Genomic DNA, 14,346 nt, shown 5'->3' with positions numbered 1-14,346 from the left:
AAGATAACTCAAATCAAAGAGTAGAAAAACTGTTTCAAGCTGAGGGCTTAAAGCAGTCTGAGGCTTGAACTTTTGAATAACATGGTTTACTTGTATATATGTTGACCCCATTATTTGAAACCTTGGAAATTATTATTTATGAGAACATCCACAATTATAAAAATATACGTGACAAGTGTAACAGGCCAGCTTTAATGAAAAAACTCAGTTGAACAAATTCTTAAATGTATTTCTCCCATTTATAGCTTATAAACACATGATTGCAAGAAACAGACATACACACATAAACCTTTTTTTAACAAAGTTATTTTATTATGGAATAACTTGTGCATTTTCACCAACTTGAAGCATAAATATGCCATCTATTTCTATTTACATGTCATAAAGCTCTTCTACAATCCATGTTTCTGTTCTGAATTTCAAACTGTTGCTACTTTATATCTCTGTGCTGTTATTATACAATTTCTTCAAGTACAGCATGATTGAAAAATGATGTTTTCAGTTGAAAATAATCTACAAGTTGCACAAGTACTCTAAGTCACCATCATCTATTTCATAGCAAGAAGTATTAATATATTTTTTTTACACATTTCTATATTACAATAAGATTCCTGCGCAAAAATGAGGCCGAAAGAGAAGAAACAATATTAGCATAGAATCTCAGATATTGCCATGAGTGATAAACTGTAAATTACTAAAAATAAAGACAAAAGCAATAAAAGAAAATTTGCTAAAGAGAGAATTAATGCATTTCTCCAAGTTTGACCTATTGGTTCTATTATCACTGAGATTTAGATAAACCAAAACAAAAAAAGCAATAAAATAAAATCTCCAGAAAGTGACTTGTGAGATTTAGACACCTAGATTTCCAGGGAGGGAGAGCAATTTGTTACAGTCTTTACTCCACACACACACGCACACGCACACACACACACACACACACACACACACACACACACACACACACACACACACACACACACAAAACAAGCTCAGTGGCTTTGAAACGGTAAACCAAACAACACCTGTCAACACCCATGTAGCTCGACTTCCTCTCCTGCAATACTGCCAACGTAGGGTCTAACGGTGTAAGCTGCACACGACAGAGAAAATCCAGATAAAACAGTGGTTAAACATGCTTCAAATATCCTCAGCGATGAGCACGTGAAGATCCCTTTCCTAGTCTGAATAAACTTGAAAGACCCCTTTCACATATTTTACAGGAGTTTAACTTTCCAGGTCGCACACTGAAGCTGCTGATGTGCAAATGCAAAGGTAAATCTATCTCTTTAAACAATTTGACCACATTTACATGTTGGCCCAGGTCTGTACTGGAGGTTTGTTCCTGTTTATTGGAAGAGATAGTTGTATTCATTCAGGACGAACTCCACTATCTGGTTCTGGAAGACCATGTGCATCGCGATATTCCCCGACTCCATCTCCGGCCGAAGCAGCGTTGGGCCGAACACAATTGCCACATTCTGTACAGTCATACGATTATCCTGCCCATATTCAATAACCCTGTGAAAGAAATTCAATAATTATGACAAATCCTCTCAATTTCAATATGAAAGTAAGTACAGTAAGCAAAATAAATAAATAAACAAAAGATAAAATGCAGAGGACAGAAAAGTAAAGTGTCACAAACCTGTGTAAATGCCCGAATAGAAGCTTCATGGTGTCGTGGTTTGGAGCAGGAAGTGACTGGATCAAGTCATACATGTGATCCCGTTTTGTGTTGAAATCACCAATTCCTAGAAATACATAACAATTGTTAATGATCAATGGCAACACTCACTGCAATTTCACCTGTAAAAATTGATGATATAGCGCTTAGAATTAGGCTTATTGTTAAAGAATGCTCACTGATGGCTGAGATGAACTTATTAAAGTGGCTGTATGGGAAAAGCGGCTCAGAAAGCTCCCGGAAAAATAACTTCAGCGCTCCAGTGATGACGTGAACATCTTCCCACTGACCGTCCTCGAGATCCAGTTCATCTGTTTAAACACAACACATGCACTTGCTATTAAAATCCAGCAGGGGTCACTGCTGTCTAAAATGAGCCTATGAGATCAACACCACAGTATGTTCCCTGCCCGTGAGGTGACTGACTGAATTAATTAGTTTAACACATTGATTGATTTTACCGTGATCGGCCTTGAAGCGCAGTTTCTGAATGACAGCGAGGTTCCCACTGACTCTGTAGAGTCCATCAATATCCAGACCTACAAATCAGCAAGTAAGCACCAGCGGGTCAGCTGCTTGATCACGCACACAGGAAGATATACTTTGCAATTATTCCACTGTGATATAAATAAGGTGTTACCTCGCCTTTCCACTGCGTTAATACATTTCTCTACAAAACTCGGTACTGTAGTCTTTTCATGTGCGCACAATGTCGCAAGGTCACAACCAAAGACATTTTCTGCAAAGAATTAGAAGACACACAATATCAGAAATGAATATTAAATATACTCATAACTCTTTAAGACATCTAGTTGGATGAAAGCATGGCTATATTACACACTTAGTTATAATTTCATTGTGTTTGTTTTGCCATTTTGCTGTCCATGCACTAGAAATCAGCTCTAAACAGAAGTGAACTGAACTGAAAAGCAGGTAGGAAAATTCAAAGCAGCTCGTATTTAAATGCTGATATAAGCACAACATCAGTGCTCAGTGTTTGGGAGGCACAAAGTCTGATTTTTCCCTCCTATTCAAATCAGCCAAAGCCTGCAAATGACAACAAAGCTCTACATTTCCTCGTCTGAAATCACCTCTGATGTAGCCTTTTTCTTTGACCGTCTGCAACGTGGGACGCTTCATGAGGAACTTCATCAGTTTGGTTCGGACCTTCTTCTGCTCTGTTTCTGCTGCAGTGGTGGTTGCAGCTGTACTTGTAACACTTCCCCTTGCTAAAGATAGCAACAATAGACATTTAAAAAGGATGGGAGGGTAGCTCACAAATGTCTTATCTATCTAACTAAGCACAATCGTTATGCTGCTCATGCCACAGTTAAAATCAGAGATAATTTGCTTTTTTCTTTTGCTGAAGTAGAAGAAGCTGTACTTACATTTTCTCTTGTCTATGGCACCTCCCACCTTCTCATCTGTGTTGGGGATCTTTTCATAAATGTCTGCATCCTCCTCCTCAGAATGATGCTCCTGGTACTCCTGGTAAACACAGACAATCAAAACAAATGAATCTTGATGTAGAGTTTTTCTAATTTTACTTTTTTTAAAAGAAATGTTCCATCTAGTGACCACGTAGCTAAAAACAGAAATCTATTAGCTTCTTAACTAGGAAAAAATGTGAGACAATTGTGTTTTTTCTAATGCTGTGGTTTTCTACACATTAAATGAACTTGATATTAGTTTTAATTGATTTTTGCTTTTAGCCAGAGTTACGCTAGTAGTCTAGAACCAAAGAGCCAAAGAACATCCAGCTCCCAGTCTCTGGACATCCAGCTTTGTAGGGGTCGCTTGCAAGATTGTCCAGAATAAATGGCACCCCTTTGGAGGTATAGCCCAAAATACAGTCCCATAAAGTTATGTTTGCTTTCCCAGTGTACTCATCTGTGCTAATCCAAAAGCATGAAGCTCAGATGTTGAATATTCAAATATAGCACTTACACAAAACTTCCTTGGCAAATAAGCAATGTTTAAGGCTTCATCTGAGCTGAAACATGAGTACATTTGTTGACACGGCAAAGGTTTTTTCTTAAACTTTGAGCAAGTTCTACCTGTTTACCTTTGGGTATTTAACACTAATTATTAGGGACTTCAGGCGTGAAGCAGCAGCAGCAGCAGAGATCTGCCTCCTGTCATCATCACCGTCAACCACAACAACCAGAAGTTTCTGTTGTGATCTTCTAATGTCTAGTTACCGTTGGGTGCCATTAAGCTTTCGTGGTCAAAATCTGGCTCCCTGTAAGTGTTGATTTATGCCATTTATTGATACAAAATTTAAGAAACTTGATGAAATATGCGGGTTTGTTTTGTGTAGGAGCTGAATTGGAGTGAATATCTACACAATGTTATTAACAGGAAGTGGAACAGATCAACTTCTATAAACAGACGCAAATTTAATATTTTCGTATAAGAAAAAAATCGAAGACAAATAAGCTATTAAACCATTTTAATGCAGCCTAATTTTGATTATTCTGTAAAAGCAGTTGAAAGACTTACAAGTTGCCTTATGGTGTCCACTAAGACTTTATGCCAGTCAGTGATGATGCTTTCGGTGTCATATTGCAACAGAAACTCCACACCATTCTTTCCTTTTAACTGAAATGCAGAAAAATCACAGATTAAAATAATTTATATATATATATATATTTTTTTATTTTTGCAAGCACAAATCCAAACATATGATGTGACTCATAAATCGCTGCTAGATTATTTATAGAAGAGCTCCTGTTACTGACTGAACTCGCAACACTTTTTTCAAAGAGGAAGTGAGTGAGACCTTATTTTAGCTGTGCATTTATGGAACCAGCTCTACTAAAGCACGAACACACCCACATATACAAAAAAACATTAAATGGCAGACATAGAGAGACGTCCCGCCCATATTGAAAATGAAAACAATTCACTGCTCTCTTGAACAATAAGAGCTGTAAGGCCTTAAAGGACTGAACGACTAATGAATCTACAGCTCCTTTTTTCAGGAGGAAGAATGAAGCAACTTGTGTGGCAAATAAAAGCTACATGTAACATCATTATGTTTGCATAAAACTACACAACCCAGCTAATACATACAATATATGGACAAAAGTACTGGGCACCTACACATTACACCTACAGGAGTCGCCCGGCTGTGGAAACCCATGACATGATGCTCCTGGTGCAGTTTTCGTGCTGATTTTAGTGCCCGAGGAGGTGTGGAACTGTTTATTGACTGACTCAGCAGAGTGCTGGCAACTTTGATGCATTGTATGCCTCAGCACCTCTGCCCTGTTACTTTACATGATCTGCCACTCCATGGCTGAGTTGCTGTGGTTCCCAAGTGCTTTACAGTTGATCGTGGAATTTCACAAACTGACTTGTTGCAATGGTGGCCTCCTACTACAGTACCATGCAGGAAATCTGTGAGCTCTTTAGAGTGAAGCACTCCTAGGCTGTGTCCCAATTCAGGGTCTGCACGCTTGAAGTACGCATTTTAAGTGCGATTACGTCACAGCCACCCGACGACGAAGTGTACTTCAAATGCATACTCCAAATGTGCCGTCGATTTCCCCAAATATCAAGCGTGGTCCGGTGCACGCGTCGTGGTCCCATATATCCCACAATCCATAGCGCGGCGGTGGGTGTGGATAATTTTGCCGCAAAATACGGCAGAAGGGAGTGGCCGAAGAGTGAACTGTCAAAAGTAAGTACTGAATATGATGTCACTTATTTATGTGCGAATGTTTAATAACGAAGAACATTAAAACATTGCTGTTGGCCACATGTCGGCAAAGTTATGTGACATTAGCAGTATATGTCAGTATATATATATATATATATATATATATATATATATATATATATATATATATATATATATATATATATATATATCATAATAATCTGACAATACTATAATATTGGCCATATTATATTTACATTACCACAGTGAGATGATTTTAGTCTCATGAACAACATGAGCTAATTGTTATTTACTAACTAACCTTGAAATAATTGTTCGGTACAGAAATGAAGCCCAACAATCATGTTTTACAGTCCTGTGGTCTCAGCCTCAGATACTCAACTAATCAAAGTGATGCCAAAACAAAAATGAATGAACAGAAAAAACATTTTTTCTCCTTCATTTCTGTCACACAAAGCTGTATGTAACGTTTCTTGCGGTTAGTATCATGGTTGCTAGGCAACCTGAACAGCACGACGAAAGCTAGACCGTCCCATTTCACAAGCCTCTCACTTCCACACTTCTCGTACTTATAGTACGCACCGTACGTAGTACGCGTAGTGCGCGTACTTCAAGCGTGCAGACCCTGAATTGGGACACAGCCCTAGGCTCGCTGTTTGATTTTATACAACTCTGGTAAAGCCGCTGAAAACACCTAAATTCAAGGATTAACCCTTTAAACCCTAACCTAATTTACCCTTTACAGCAGGGGTGTCCAACTCCAGGCCTCAAGGGGCGGTGTCCTGCAGGTTTTAGATGTATCCTTGATCCAACACAGCTGATTTAAATGGCTAAATGACCTCCTCAACATGTCTGGAAGTTCTCCAGAGGCCTGGTAATGAACTAATCATTTGATGCAGGTGTGTTGACCCTGGGTGATATCTAAAATATGCAGGACACCGGCCCTTGAGGCCTGGCTTTGGACACCCCTGCTTTAAACCCTAACCCATCGCCGGTGACGGGTTAGGGTTTAAAGTAAATGGTAAATGGACTGGTTCTTATATAGCGCTTTTCTACTCTGTCCGAGCACTCAAAGCACTTTATACAGCTAATTCATTCACCCAATCACACCCATTCACTTCTAAGCTTAAGTGCGCAGCATCTAACATTCATACACATTCACACTCCGATGGATGCATCGGAGAGCAACATGGGGTTAGTATCTTGCCCAAGGATATTTGGCATGCAGACTGGAGCAACCTGGGATTGAACCACCGACCTTCTGGTTAGTGGCTGATCCGCTCTGCCACCTGAGCTACAGCCACCAAAGCAGGAGTTTTTATTGGAGTGTGGCCCAATACTCGCCCCCCCCCCCATACATTGTAGCTAATATTACTTCTATAACTGCTAGCTGCTAAAATTATCTTTTAAGGAAGTGGATTTTCATATATTTAGCGAGCTTTTAATGCATTTTCATAGTGTTTCGGATCTCAGTTCTATAGTTCGAGGTCAATTGTCTTCCCCTCCAGTGGGCATGATTTTCAGTGTGACATGTGGGGCACTGAGTGCTCGCCTCTTTTCTCTGTTTTTCTGTTTCCTGACATCCTGCCTGTGACATCAACCTCTGTATGCTATTGCTGGTTATTTTGTTTCATAGACAAGAAAGAAGGCTTCCCATGGGACCTATAATCGAGGATGCACAACTTTAGCAAGTGTTTGTTTTTGTCTTTGATGCTGTTTGACACACTTGGAATAGAGGACGAGTCTATGCATAAGCAGATGTTTATATTCTTTTTTTAGTATTTCAAATGAACAACAGGGATCAGAGTTTTTTCCCTTCACAGTTTGCAACTGTAATAAAAGATGCACATCTTGTGACCGCGTGTGTTCTGAATTAAATTAAAATTAGACCTAAATATAAAGCTTGTCTGTTATACTGTTATACTTCTACGGCATCTGAGATCAAAAACTAGCACAGCAGGCTATAACAAAAAAAAGTAGAAGAAGAAGTCATGCAGTTTTATGGCTTTGAAATGAGGCTCTGATGCTAGGATATCTCATTTTGTTAAATATCTGCATCTCTGGTGAGAGAGATTAAGGCAGAAGGAGAGTATTTGAAGAAAGGAATCAAGGATGTACAAGCTTAGAAATGAGCACTGTCAACAAACACACCTCTAAAACATTCTTTTTGCTCGATTTGTCCTTTGTGGCCCAGCCAATCGTTGCTCCGCGCAGATCCACCGCAACCTCCGGGACAATGTGATTGGTTTTGTTCTGCAAGGAGAAAATCCAGGTGTTTACAAAACCGACAGCACGGCATTCCAAGAATCAAGATGCCTTTAATAAAAGATGTGGCTGTCCTTGGCAGCTCGTGACCCGAGGGCCTTAACGCATTCTCATAAAGGTTTAGGTTTTCCTTTCCCTCTCTCCGGTGAGAAATGTGATAGTATCGTGCAGATGATAAGAACAGATAGTTGATATTTAAAACGCAAGAAGAAAGAACTGAAAAATTATTTCATGAAGAGTTGTGACTACATTTAGTCACAACCCTGCCAGAAATGAGCAAGAATGCTGTGTCAGAGCTCCTATTATTATGCTCCTATTATTAATATGAGCGCTTCCGTTGTTAATACAAAGCGTATACTATACCGCGGCCCCTGATGATGCAGATTTTGGGTCCTTGTGGAACGTCAGCACCCCTCCATGGAGAACAGTCCACGTCTGGGCCCAGTTTTTCCTGGAATGGGAGAAGATTCATAAGTAACACAGAAGCTTGAGAAATGTGAGTTAGATACTTGCAAAATACACCTCAAAGCAACCTCTTACCTTACTTTCCTTCCATTCTCAGACACTTTTGTTTTATTAAGAATTCCAGCTTTTTCCAAGTTCTGCACCTAAAAATACAAACAATAAACATCTTTGAATTGTTTGCAGATCATGTTTCGTTATCAGGCTTATGAGTAAAATTTACTTGTGGGATGAAATGAAGGACAGCAGGTTGAACGCAAATGTCAGCAGCATCATGCATACAGAGTATATTAAACAGCACTGGCTTCTCTATTACAATACACTGCATAAAGAATTGTTATAATTATTAATTTATTTTATGTTTCACATCCAAGGGTGCTGATTTTACTTCGCAGCCGTTTGCTTCTTTTCTTTTTTCAGCCATTCTGTTGTAGATTTGCTGTTGTGCATGGGATTTCTGTCCTGTAGCATGACCCGGCTTTACCTGTCAGACAGATCTGTCCTCAGATTGGGCTCTAGAATTTTTTTGCTATGCAGAGGTCAACTCAATGACTGCAACGTGCTCAGATCCTGTGGCTGCTAAACAAAACCAGATCATCACCCCTCCACCACCAGGGTTGACAACTTGTAGGAGGTGTTTGTGTCGATACGCCATGTTTGTTTTTCACCGAATGTGGTGTTGTGGATTATGGACAGACACCTCCACTCTGGTCTTGTCTGTCAAAGGTACAGTACAGTACAAGAATCTGGTGGTTTGTTCAGATGCAGCTTTGTAAACCTAACAAAATGCACTTCTAACTGTACTGTCATGAACTTTAACATTTAACATGCTAATGTAGGCCTGTAGAGTTTACACTCTACTTGCTGGGATGCCCAATTCTTGGAAAATTGGCAACACAACACCTGAAGACTAGCTAACTGTCAAAGTTTCTGTTTTTATAGAGATGGTAACACTCACTGATGATCAGTTAATCCAGTTTACTTGATTAACAGCACCTGACTGTTATTTAGACTCATTTCTTCTTACGGCATGCTTGGCATACATTTTTGCAAAAATTTGGAAAGCTTCAAATACGCTAACAACGACATGCACAATGTGCTAAAACTATGCTGTTAGTCCTGTTATGTGTTGTTTAAGGCTTTAAGGCAACAGCACAGCAGCTTTTCTCTAGAACAGGGGTCTTGAACGGACTGTGCCAAATGCAGCTCTTCTGCCCATCACCAGTGACTTCCTGTGGCTTTGACAAAACCCCGCCCCCAAAAAACAGATGAATATGAAATTGATCAACATCTCAGTAACAAAGCTGCTTTCAGCTGCTCCCTCAAAATTGGTCACCACTGCAGGTAGCTCTGCATTCCTAAAACAAACCCCGAGGGATCTGCGTCCCCTCCCCAGACTGAAACAGGAAATTTACACTTGTTTGGCAACTGTGTGAACCACAACACTAAAGAGACGCTAACACCACAAGACTTCTAAAACAGTGAGCCACTATATATATATTTTTTAAAGTAAAGGTCAACCCAGTGTGTGCAAAGTTGATTTCCGGGGGACTACTTTTAGAGGATATGCATTGATCAAACAGTGGCAGAGTTGTGTAAATTTTCAACATTCTTGTAAAATTAAGTACAGCTGCCAGAACGAGAGCTCAACAGATAAAAATTCTAGGAAGAATCAATTTTGGTTTAAAGTAAGAAAAAAGAAGAACTTCACATAACTTGTCCTTTGATCTACAAGAGTGACTTTCAGGCCGGGTCTATCACAGTTTCTAGACAACAGATCTGTCTTCAGCCAGATGCACATTTAGGCAAAAACATACAGCAAAGGGTTTGCAGGTTTCCAGCAAGGGTGAGCAATGGGGTGATTTCAATACAGTACAGTATTTAATGCATGGAATGAAACTGGTTGAGTGCAACAAATGCTCTGCTAATTATCTAAAAAACGACACCTTTTGCCCATCATAGATAGATAGATGCACCTATCTATAGATCAAGGGCAGGCAAGCTCTCTAAGTAACCACCCACATTATAGCGCAGCCACTTTGAGGTCAGATAATAAGGATTTCTCCAGGGCCAAAACCCAAAAGCCTTAAGAGAGAGACACAGAACTCCTTTCAGTTAAAGGTGAAGATCAGAGGAATTTTGTTGCTACTGAGAATCCATCAAAAGCAGTCAGTCAGTACAATCCTTGGCAGGACACAAGCTCCACTCACATTTTGCTGCGTCTCAGGAGAGTTTCCTGTACTGGAGCTGTCACTGGAGCTGTAGTCTGACGTGTTCCTCCTGTGAGTCGGGGCGAATCTCTGAAAGACAGTGAGGAGATTTGTCATTCAAAAAACCCACAAAGCTTACCCAAGCATGTAAATTTAAATTTTGAATAAGCAGAAATCAAAATCAGCAGATAAGATTTGCATTTCTTTAAATGATTAACATCTTATATCATCAGGAGGAGCTAAAGTAACTGAAATATGTGCTTATTTGTTGCACTATAGCTGCAAATGTAGCATGTACTGGAAAAAACAACAATGTGTTGATAACACTTTGAAGATAGCTTTGCTACACTACACAACCAAGCGAGACTTGTTTAGAAATGTAGCAAAGGGTGAATGATTAAACACCAGTTTCACATTTCACCAAAATAGGATATCTAGGAAAACTCATCCCTCTCCATCTGAAATTGGCTGAAAAGTGAAAGGACTCAGTTCCTCTGCAAACCCCCCTGACAACCAGCAGTTTCATACTCAGACTCTTCTTTCTATGGAAATACGAAATACTACACCACCGTGGCACAATGGTTACCGTGTGTGGGGAAAAATACATTTTGACTGACTCCTAATCTCAAAAAATCCATAATTCACATGTAGGTATATATTAATGGCTTAAATGTGCATGTAGGTTGTAGAGAAGATGCATTTTTCCCTGTCATTTTCTATGGTGTGGCAAGATTTAGATATCTGAGGCTGTGGGTGGGCATCCTGTATGTGTAAATCGGTGTTATCTATTTATCTCCGTGCTTCACATGCATACGTGCACTGCAGCCCTGAAAGTTTTTAGACTTTATTTGGCACAAGGACTCAAATGCTCTGGATTAAAACAGTCTTTAACCTGTTAATCCCTGACTATGCAGGTCATGTACTGAAGAGTGAGCGTCCTGTGCACTGCCCCTTGCAAGCTCTACCCAGGCTATCTGGCATTGTGTGCTACGTGTGAAAACAACTTTGGGCAACGTCCTGACTTGATTCTCCAAACGCCACCTTAATACTTAGTTTTTAGTTTGACTGTAACATCTGTCTAGGGATTGCAGATATGAAATGTAGTTTCTTGGCTTCTTAAATCTGTCACATTTTCACAGTGTTCAATACTGAGCACTATCCTTGTTAATATGGCAGTAAATGGTTAGAAGAACAACAATCACCTAACAATATGCACTTGGTTTTATTTTTTTGAATACACAATTGTATTACCTCACTTATTATTAGAATTCTGGTCTTTTTATGTTTCAGATGTGCAACAAAAAAGAAAAAAGAAACTGTTGCTTACAGTCTTTGTCATCATTCAGCTTTTTCACACTAATAAAAAAATGAAACTTTATATCAAAAAGATGACAGTTGATCCAAAGCCTGTTTTTCTTGGTTTGAGTAAACTCTTTCGTTCCAGTGAAGAGAAATCCAGGCAACCGTGTTGTGCCCTTGAGCAACACGGTTGCTTTGAACCCCTGACTGCTAGAGGTGACTTGTTTAGCACAAGCCCTTTATTGTATACCAGAAGTCGCAGGTGTTTGTGGAAATATCGCTTTTTGCTCTCCCTCATCCTCCCTCTGCGTCTCTGTTTCTGTAAATAAGCGTGGCGTGGAGCTAATTTGCCTTGCTAAATAAGGGTTAAAAAGCATAGTAGTGTTGATTGTTAAACAGGTACTTACCCTCACCACTTTTGCCTGACTAAAGCTTTCTGTTTAACCCAGGCGACACACCCTGAATACGTGATACAGCTTGTGCTTAAACAAGCGTGTGCTATTAGTGGGTGTATATGCATGTGCACGTTCGTACCCCATCTTCCTGGGCAGAGCTGAACTGAGCAGGTCCCACGGTCTGTCTCCAGTTTTTGATGACAGACATGCCATCCGCCTCAACGCCATTCTCCACCCTCAACTGGCTATAAGCTACAGGGGCCTAGAGGGACAAAACACAGTTTAGTTTCATTGATTAAATGCAAGAAAATGAGTGAAAGGACACAACTTTAAGGATCAGTGTTGCTTTAATTTAGACAAGTGAAAGTTTGATGCTACTTATCTGCCAAAGGATATGAAATATAGTGCTTTAGTTAAAAAAAAACAACTTTAATTATAGAATTCATATTCAAAATTTAATCCTTATTTCTAAGAGCCTGAGTATGAGACGGCTCAAACCCTCAGGTAATCTGGAACAACACTCTGAGTCTCCCTAAAACTTTTATACTCCAAGCTAATTGAATGAGCTCCCAGTTTATAACACTAGCTGTGCTCCAGCATTACCAGTATTCAAAAATAAGCTAAAATCATCCCTGTTCAGTTAAATCCTTTAGCAGCATAAAATGATCATTTTATTAAATGTATGCTACATTTATAGATTTGATTTCTAGGACTGTATCATTTTTACTGGTCTCCTGATCATCTTAATATTATTTCAGTTTTAATTCTGCTTCTTAACATCGATTTGAGTAATTGACCTTCTCTTCTTGCCTACTGTCTTAGTGTTGCATTATCTACATCGTTTTGCAACTGCAACTTTTGTGGTAGCTTATGCATTGTGCAGAGCATTGTGCTTCTACTCTGTAAGGGGTTTTCTATGAATATACATATAAAGTTACGCTTGTTTCCTGTTTATTCAAATCTACTATGCAGTAAGTAGAGGGGTACAGGAGTGGCGGTGGCTGTGGTTTAGGAAGTAGAGTAGGTCATCTACTAATTGGAATACTGAAACCCGAGTTGCTCATCGAAGTGCGACTGTTTGATAGAAACACCTGGAATAAGAAAAAGCGGCTGTGTGAATGTGTGTGTGAGGGGTGAACGAGACATGTTGTATAAAGCACTTGTGCTCAAGTACAGTAGAAAAGCGCTGTATTCAAACTAGTCCATTTAGCATTACGTAGAAATTGATTTTCATAATTTATATCCAAACTGTAAAAACATGTCTAAGAATCAGTGATAATCTTGCATGAAAAACGCTGACGACTACTTTGTTAAGTGGTGTGAGAGCTTTACCTCGGGCAGGTTCCACAGAGACCTGGAGCCATCTCTTAGATAGTAGTAAGTCTGCCCCTGCTCATCCAAAGACTTGATCCACTGTTACACACAATGCAATTGTTTTAGTTAAACATGTCTCAGTGTTACAGAAAAAGTTAATTACTGTAAATAGTTTAAAAAAAAATGTCTTGCTCAGGTAGTTTCACTTCCTTAGGACTAAAACACTCACACATGATCTGCTGCATGCTGCTGGAGAAAATGTTACTGAAAATGGTATCCACGCTAAAATCAGTCCAGACGAGGACTTTGTCGCATATTTGGATGTAATGTAATTACAAACTAAGACGCTTGCAAATGCACATCACATGACCAGTCATGCATGGGCTGGGCGCGCATGGCGCAGCATAAACAGGAAGCAGAGAACTGGTTTCTTCTTGAAAATACTACAGAGGAAGAATGGCAATAGACAAGCAGTACAACCAGAGTTTTTTCCACTTTGGCTGCCACTGAGGTGAAACTGTTACTGAAAGAACTAAGTGGTAATTTGAGGGTAGAATGTAGTTTTACAAAGCAAACCAGGACTATAACTGTGATTTATTACTAGAGGAAATCTAGGTAACAGGAGAGGAGAACTCAAACAGCCCAGATATGATGTTTATCTTATTTGTTTTTTATGACTAACAAGACCCGAGCACCACTTCAAAAACTTTCTGTTTGAGTCCATGAAGAATAAAACACTGCTCCATATTTGAACTAACACTAGGGTTTCCATAAGACCCTGTTTTAAAGGTCTTAAAAGTGGCGTGGATGCTTGGCATTAACGCACTAAAATTACACGTTTTTTGGCGAAAACATATTACAGTGAATGGAGCCTGAAATCCTGTCCAGGAGTCAAACTGCGTGGACTGAACGTGGCGATTTTATAACTTTCCAAAACAGATTCATGGTCTGGTCACACAGTAACCGGACAGAAATGTGTGATGGGGAAAATATGCAGTGTTTGTCATTTTCTCTCAACTCTATTTTTAG

At 39.5% G+C, this 14,346-nt stretch overlaps 1 protein-coding gene across 2 annotated transcripts in view; it reads right to left on the bottom strand.

Moving 5' to 3' along the window:
• Positions 1-289: 289 nt before the first annotated feature.
• arhgap27 (Rho GTPase activating protein 27) overlaps positions 290-14,346 on the bottom strand; it is a 33,042-nt gene continuing 18,985 nt past the window's right edge. Inside the window, exons 5-19 of one of the 2 annotated variants that reach the window (XM_085171052.1) lie at positions 13,336-13,416; positions 12,143-12,265; positions 10,310-10,399; positions 10,122-10,184; positions 8,178-8,245; positions 8,001-8,088; positions 7,524-7,625; positions 4,190-4,288; positions 3,076-3,175; positions 2,779-2,916; positions 2,328-2,426; positions 2,149-2,226; positions 1,867-1,998; positions 1,649-1,754; positions 290-1,521 (exon numbers count right to left, since the gene is read on the bottom strand). In XM_085171052.1, coding sequence (XP_085027178.1) covers positions 1,350-1,521; positions 1,649-1,754; positions 1,867-1,998; positions 2,149-2,226; positions 2,328-2,426; positions 2,779-2,916; positions 3,076-3,175; positions 4,190-4,288; positions 7,524-7,625; positions 8,001-8,088; positions 8,178-8,245; positions 10,122-10,184; positions 10,310-10,399; positions 12,143-12,265; positions 13,336-13,416 — 1,539 coding nt within the window. In that variant the 3' untranslated portion in view covers positions 290-1,349. The remainder of the gene's footprint in view (positions 1,522-1,648; positions 1,755-1,866; positions 1,999-2,148; positions 2,227-2,327; positions 2,427-2,778; positions 2,917-3,075; positions 3,176-4,189; positions 4,289-7,523; positions 7,626-8,000; positions 8,089-8,177; positions 8,246-10,121; positions 10,185-10,309; positions 10,400-12,142; positions 12,266-13,335; positions 13,417-14,346) is intronic. The other variant, XM_085171053.1, reaches the window with a different exon arrangement.

Source organism: Neolamprologus multifasciatus, chromosome 8 (assembly GCF_963576455.1).
Source record: "Neolamprologus multifasciatus chromosome 8, fNeoMul1.2, whole genome shotgun sequence".
Lineage (NCBI taxonomy): Eukaryota > Metazoa > Chordata > Actinopteri > Cichliformes > Cichlidae > Neolamprologus > Neolamprologus multifasciatus.
The sequence above is the reverse complement of the archived record's forward strand: the minus strand, read 5'-3'. Positions and strand labels throughout refer to the sequence as shown.